At 46.1% G+C, this 7227-nt stretch overlaps 1 protein-coding gene across 1 annotated transcript; it reads right to left on the bottom strand.

Annotated features, from left to right (window-relative positions):
• Positions 1-1647: 1647 nt before the first annotated feature.
• Positions 1648-2700, bottom strand: LOC139471046 (uncharacterized PPE family protein PPE16-like). The gene has a single exon (XM_071253347.1). It carries the CDS (start codon positions 2698-2700, stop codon positions 1648-1650), a length of 1053 nt encoding a protein of 350 aa, XP_071109448.1.
• Between the last annotated feature and the right edge of the window lie 4527 nt (positions 2701-7227).

The following is a 7227-nucleotide window of genomic DNA, read 5'->3' as shown; positions in this document are numbered from 1 at the left end:
GGCTTGTACTGTTATATAAAATGTTAGTAAGGGATAAAACTGAGTAGACGTATTACTGTTCAAAAAGCCAGTTCTTTAAGCTGAGCAGAGATGTTAATACATAGGACTGTATGAACTACAGATCAATGCAACTGACATTAGACTGAGTAAAATGTGGCAATGTTTATCACTTCCTTTATTTTAATCGTATCGCTTTTAAAAGCATGGATACGTGGATATCGGAGCCCTTCCCCAAATCCGAAAACGTGTGTACCGGGAATTGGACAGCAGGTTGATAAAACTGAAGAAACATCACGACTCCGGAAGAAAGACACCCATGCAGTTCCCACATGCCACTGGTCACCTTATCAAATTTGGACAATAACTTGTGGTTAATTGATTCAATGTGAAAGTATTGCCAAAACTATTGTTATGTATGTTTCTTCTGTGTTATATTATAGATATAATGTATCCGTGACTTTCATTACGTGTTAAGGTTTTATTTATCACACAAGTGTTTCCCATTGCGCCTACACTGTTTCGTTGTCACAGTATGGACCAGTTTATCGCCTATCACAGGTGAAACAGGTAACAGTCATGTTCACTCATCCATCACTTTCTGAGCATTAGACCGTATCATTTCATTATTATACTGTAGGCAGAATGGGAAGACACCGTCTGTGAGGTGCTTAATACATCACTAATTGCAGTGTATCTGTGGGGTGTTATATAGATCACATATTGCAGTGTGTCTGTGAGGTGCTATATACATAACATATTGCAGTGTGACTGTGAGCTGCTATATACATCACATATTGCAGTGTGTCTGTGAGGTGCTATATACATCACATATTGTAGTGTGTCTGTGAGGTGCTTAATAATCACTTATTGCAGTGTATCTGTGAGGTGTTATATACATTACATATTGCATTGTGTATCTGTGAGGTGCTATATATATCACATATTGCAGTCTGTATCTGTTTGGTGTTATATACATCACATATTGCATTGTGTATCTGTGAGGTGCTATATATATCACATATTGCAGTCTGTATCTGTTTGGTGTTATATACATCACATATTGCAGTGTGTATCTGTGAGGTGCTATATACATCACATACTGCAGGCGATGTAGGCGATTGTGCCGAAATATGTTTTGACATAAACACAGGATTCACGAACGCGATTCAAGGAACGTGTTAAGTGGTGAAAGAAACACTTCGCCAAATCTTGAGCCAATTAATTAACTATTTCACGACCAACCCAGAAGGCAAAGACGATTTAGCTCCAGAAAACTCGTGCCGATCTGAAGGTGTCCTTCTGTGACGAACACTTTGCACTGAGCGATGCTCCCGATGTCGGTGTTCCTCATGTCTGTACTCCCAATGTCGGCGTTCCCCGTGTCTGTACTCTCCATGCCGGTGTTCCCCATGTCTGTACTCCCAATGCCGGTGTTCCCCATGTCTGTACTCCCAATGCCGGTGTTCCCCATGACTGTACTCCCAATGCCGGTGTTCCTCATGTCTGTACTCCCAATGCCGGTGTTCCCCATGTCTGTACTCCCAATACCGGTGTTCCTCATGACTATACTCCCAATGTCGGTGTTCCCCACGACTGTACTCCCAATGCCAGTGTTCCCCATGTCTGTACTCCCAATGCCGGTGTTCCTCATGACTGTACTCCCAATGCCGGTGTTCCTGATGTCTGTACTCCCAATGTCGATGTTCCCCATGTCGGTGTTCCCCATGTCTGTACACCCCATGTCGGTTTTCCCCATGTCTGTACTCCCCTTGTCGGTGTTCCCCATATCTGCTTCCCCATGTCGGTGTTCCTTAAGTCGCTGTTCCCCATGTCTGTACTCCCAATGTAGATGTTCCCTATGTCGGTGTTGCCCATATCTGTACTCCCCATGTCCGTGTTTTCCATGTCTGTACTCCCCATGTCGGTGTTGCCCATATCTGTACTCCCCATGTTGGTGTTGCCCATATCTGTACTCCCCATATCGGTGTTGCCCATGTCTGTACTCCCCATGACGGTGTTGCCCATATCTGTACTCCCCATTTTGGTGTTGCCCATATCTGTACTCCCCATGTTGGTGTTGCCCATATCTGTACTCCCCATGACGGTGTTGCCCATATCTGTACTCCCCATGACGGTGTTGCCCATATATGTACTCCCCATGTTGGTGTTGCCCATATCTGTACTCCCCATGACGGTGTTGCCCATATCTGTACTCGCCACGACGGTGTTGCCCATATCTGTATTCCCCATGTTGGTGTTGCCCATATCTGTACTCGCCATGACGGTGTTGCCCATATCTGTACTCCCAATGTCGTTGTTGCCCATATCTGTACTCCCCATGTCGTTGTTGCCCATATCTGTACTCCCCATGTCGGTGTTGCCCATATCTGTACTCCCCATGACGGTGTTGCCCATATCTGTACTCCCCATGTCGGTGTTGCCTATATCTGTACTCGCCATGTCGGTGTTGCCCATATCTGTACTCCCCATGTCGGTGTTGCCTATATCTGTACTCCCCATGTCGGTGTTGCCCATATCTGTACTCCCCATGTCGGTGTTGCCTATATCTGTACTCCCCATGTTGGTGTTGCCCATATCTGTACTCCCCATGTCGGTGTTGCCTATATCTGTACTCCCCATGTCGGTGTTGCCTATATCTGTACTCCCCATGTCGGTGTTGCCCATATCTGTACTCCCCATGTCGGTGTTGCCTATGGTATTGCTGCCCTATGTATGTCCACACTTGACCTACTGAGATGTAACACTCAGTTATGAGTTATTAAAGATCCCAACGTGACCCTGCTGTGTGTTGTGGCGTGAGAACCACGGGGGCCATGTGACCTCCCCAGGAGCTTTGAAGTGGAGGGTAAACCGCACGCTTTGCTCAAGTGCTCGACGGGCCTAACGCAGTGCACGCGCATGTAGGCGACGGGCTGTGGTGTAGGAGGTCACGGGGTACGGCCTCACGTAATACACGTTTGTCGCTTGCAGCAGGAGATCTATGTCCAACGTAGTACGGTTCTATGTGGCTGGTCAGTGTAACACGTTATCATTGTTTTATAGGGCTGGTCTGTGTAACACGTTATCATTGTTTTATAGGGCTGGTCTGTGTAACACGTTATCATTGTTTTATAGGCCTGGTCTGTGTCACACGTTATCGGTGTTCTATAGGGCTGGACTGTGTCACACGTTATCAGTGTTCTATAGGGCTGGTCTGTGTAACACGTTATCGGTGTTTTACAGGGCTGGACTGTGTCACACGTTATCAGTGTTCTATAGGGCTGGTCTGTGTCACACGTTATCGGTGTTCTATAGGCCTGGCCTGTGTCACACATTATCAGTGTTCTATAGGCCTGGTCAGTGTAACACGTTATCAGTGTTCTATAGGGCTGGTCTGTGTAACACGTTATCAGTGTTCTATAGGGCTGGTCTGTGTCACATGTTATCGGTGTTCTATAGGCCTGGTCTGTGTCACACATTATCAGTGTTCTATAGGGCTGGTCAGTGTAACACGTTATCAGTGTTCTATAGGGCTGGTCTGTGTAACACGTTATCGGTGTTCTATATGCCTGGTGTGTGTCACACCTTATCGGTGTTCTATAGGGCTGGACTGTGTCCACGTTATCGGTGTTCTATAGGGCTAGTCTGTGTAACACGTTATCATTGTTTTATAGGGCTGGTCTGTGTAACACGTTATCAGTGTTCTATAGGCCTGGTCTGTGTCACACGTTATCAGTGTTCTATAGGGCTGGACTGTGTAACATGTTACCGGTGTGCTATAGGGCTGGACTGTGTAACATGTTATCGGTGTGCTATAGGGCTGGGCTGTGTAACATGTTATCGGAGTGCTATAGGGCTGGACTGTGTAACATGTTATCGGAGTGCTGTAGGGCTGTAGGGCTGGACTGTGTAACATGTTATCGGTGTGCTATAGGGCTGGACTGTGTAACATGTTATCGGTGTGCTATAGGGCTGGACTGTGTAACACGTTATCGGTGTTGTATAGGGCTGGACTGTGTAACATGTTATTGGTGTGCTATAGGGCTGGACTGTGTAACACGTTATTGGTGTGCTATAGGGCTGGGCTGTGTAACATGTTATCGGTGTGCTATAGGGCTGGACTGTGTCACACGTTATCGGTGTGCTATAGGGCTGGGCATGGTAACATGTTATTGGTGTGCTATAGGGCTGGACTGTGTAACACGTTATCGGTGTGCTATAGGGCTGGGCTGTGTAACATGTTATTGGTGTGCTATAGGGCTGGACTGTGTCACACGTTATTGGTGTGCTAAAGGGCTGGGCTGTGTAACATGTTATCGGTGTGCTATAGGGCTGGACTGTGTCACACGTTATCGGTGTGCTATAGGGCTGGGCATGGTAACATGTTATTGGTGTGCTATAGGGCTGGACTGTGTAACACGTTATCGGTGTGCTATAGGGCTGGGCTGTGTAACATGTTATTGGTGTGCTATAGGGCTGGACTGTGTCACACGTTATTGGTGTGCTATAGGGCTGGACTGTGTAACATGTTATCGGTGTGTTGTAGCGCTGGTCTGTGTATCACGTTAACGGTGTTCTATAGGGCTTGTCTGTGTAACACGTTATCAGTTATCTATAGGACTGGTCAGCGTAACACGTTATCAGTTATCTATAGGGCTGGTCAGTGTAACGTTATCGGTGTTCTATAGGGCTGGTCAGTGTCACACGTTACCAGTATGCTATAGGGCTGTATCCTATTTTTGGAGGATGTTTCAGGAGTAATTTAATTATTACTTGCGTGCATCTGACGTATATCTCGTGATCACACACTGCATTCATCCTTTTCCAAACGGTTTTATCATGCTCGGTTTGAGCTCTGGCGTCTACATTCAGACCCGCGTTCTGACACGCAGGTACTGTGGACACCAGAAGGATTCCTTGTTTCATGAATTCCATCGACAGTGTACATACATACATTATTAGGTGTTAATGGGACGTTTTCTAAAAGATTCAGCATTACTGCTGGGGGAACGTGAACATCGCTACGTGTTGTGGAGCACACACCTCCTTCACATCAATAGCTCCGTCATGGCGAGTATGTCGTTCACATTCGCCACAACGGCCATTCTGTCACGGAGACTAAATGAAAAGACTTGGTGAAAGTTGGCAGCATTAACAACGCCTCGCCTTATGAAGTGCTCTTCCATAAAAAGTTTCGCGAATTTTAAAAAAGTTGCTTTCCTTCTGCTTACAAATCGGTGATGGCTATGAACACCACTCTCCTTCACTATAGTGATCTGTTGCATATTCTGTGATTCATGCTGAGAAAAGGCGAAATTACTGTGCCTATGAAACTAATTTGGTAGAATATTACTTTTGAATGGTACACAATTTAAAAATCTTCATCACTTTTGTAGTTCGCTGTCACGGCCTTAGGTCAGTAGGTTGACCTTGCACGTGTTGCCATAGATGAGAAAAGCAAACATCCAACACTCTCACAACACTCACTCAATATCCGTCCTCCAGACCAGATTCACAGTCAACAGTCGCACCATAATTCACATCTCATACAATGTTTCTGCTCGTAGGCTGACCACAGTGAATCAAACAATGGCCATACGATAATGACAGTCGCCGATCTCTCTCTCAGACAACACTGCCCAAGGTCACGTGAATATCCGCCATCACGGATGCGATGTCACGTTCTTGGAGACTTTGATGAACAAAATAAAAGAAAATCACCGGCTTGACCACGGCTTAAATAAACAGATCCATTATTCCCGTGCTGTAAACCCAGGTCGAGGGAGCGTGGTTTGTGACCATACTTACATCCCAACATTGACGTTACTGGAACAAGATGGCGCGTGGCCCTTGTCTCTTTGATCGTGTCTCGGATATCATTGTTGCCTTCTGGTGAGCCCGGGTTGCGTGAAAAGCGACTGTCATTCTACACCGCATTTCCTTCCTGACGTCAATTATTCCCGTCATGATCAACTGTCATTTGCCATTTAGACTCGGTCGCCGTACCACTGAAACACAATCTAACACACACACAAACACCATCATAAGACTCTCACAAATTGAATATATCCCCTCAACAACGAGTTTTACTTTGATTACAATTTTTGTAAGTTTTGTCGCCTCCATTTTGTGCCGGCTGGGTTTGGAGTCACTATGGACAGCTAGTATATCAATATCCCACCCAAACCTATGGCAGCGCTGTAGTGCTGATAGTTCCATATCTAAGTTTACTGGGATTCAAACCAACGAGTGAGTGAGTATTCTTTGAACAGTATTCCAGTTAAGTCACGAGTGTCAGCTTAATGAGTGATGCAGGTCTCAGACGCTTACCATTTTGGTGAAACCCACGAGTACGGACATGGTGCTGACAAACCTAGAAACATAGTCGGGGCGAATCGGGATTCGATCCCTCAATCATAGGTTTCTGGCGTGCTCAATTAAGGGATGCAACTCTGACAGCGACTGTCGGTGCCTCAGACGACTGAGCCACCCGCGCCCCCTTCAAACCAACAACCAACGAATCTTGGTAGCTAAAGTATGCAGCTATGCACCTGAAATTCGGCGTTAGTTATCAATAGGTAACCTACGTCTCGCTCCTGATTGAAGTGATTCGTCATGAATAATTGGGATACGATGACATGCATCAACCAAGTCAGCGAGCCGGACCACCCGATCCCGTTAGTCGCCTCTTACGATAAGCACGGGTTGTTGAAGACCTTTTCTCTATCCTGATCTTGACGGGTTTGGACATAGTTGTATGAATATAGTTGTAAGAATAGTTGTCTGAATGTTGTATGAAACTGTTATCAACGACAAGTACGACTTAGGTGATTAGTAATAATCACCAATGTAAAATACAAAACCAGGTCTTTTTTAGTGGTGCTGAGTTTGTCCTTCGTTTGGAAAGGGTGACGCGACGCGGTGCGTTTATCGCGGCCATACTTCACTGTCTGTCATGCATAACAAACAAACACACGACTGATGACTTGTGAAACTCTGTCATCTATCTTCTCAACGACTGTGCCATCTTTCCGTCTACGCCTTCGCCTCTAGTGTTCCTTCTACACCGTCACAACCAACACTCGGTCTACATCGTCAGCCCTAGCGTTCCTTCTACGCCGTCACCTCTTGCGTTCCTTCTACGTCGTCACCTCTAGCGTTCCTTCTACACCGTCACAACCAACACTCCCTCTACATCGTCACCTCTAGCCTTCTACGACGTCACCT

The sequence above is a fragment of the Haliotis cracherodii genome, unplaced genomic scaffold, assembly GCF_022045235.1.
Source record: "Haliotis cracherodii isolate W230 unplaced genomic scaffold, xgHalCrac1.p SCAF_21, whole genome shotgun sequence".
Taxonomy (NCBI): domain Eukaryota; kingdom Metazoa; phylum Mollusca; class Gastropoda; order Lepetellida; family Haliotidae; genus Haliotis; species Haliotis cracherodii.
The sequence above is the reverse complement of the archived record's forward strand: the minus strand, read 5'-3'. Positions and strand labels throughout refer to the sequence as shown.

Bases quoted from the DNA above. Each gene is read 5' to 3' on its own strand.
- LOC139471046 (XM_071253347.1), bottom strand. From the start codon at position 2,700: ATGGGGAGTACAGATATGGGCAACACCGACATGGGGAGTACAGATATA.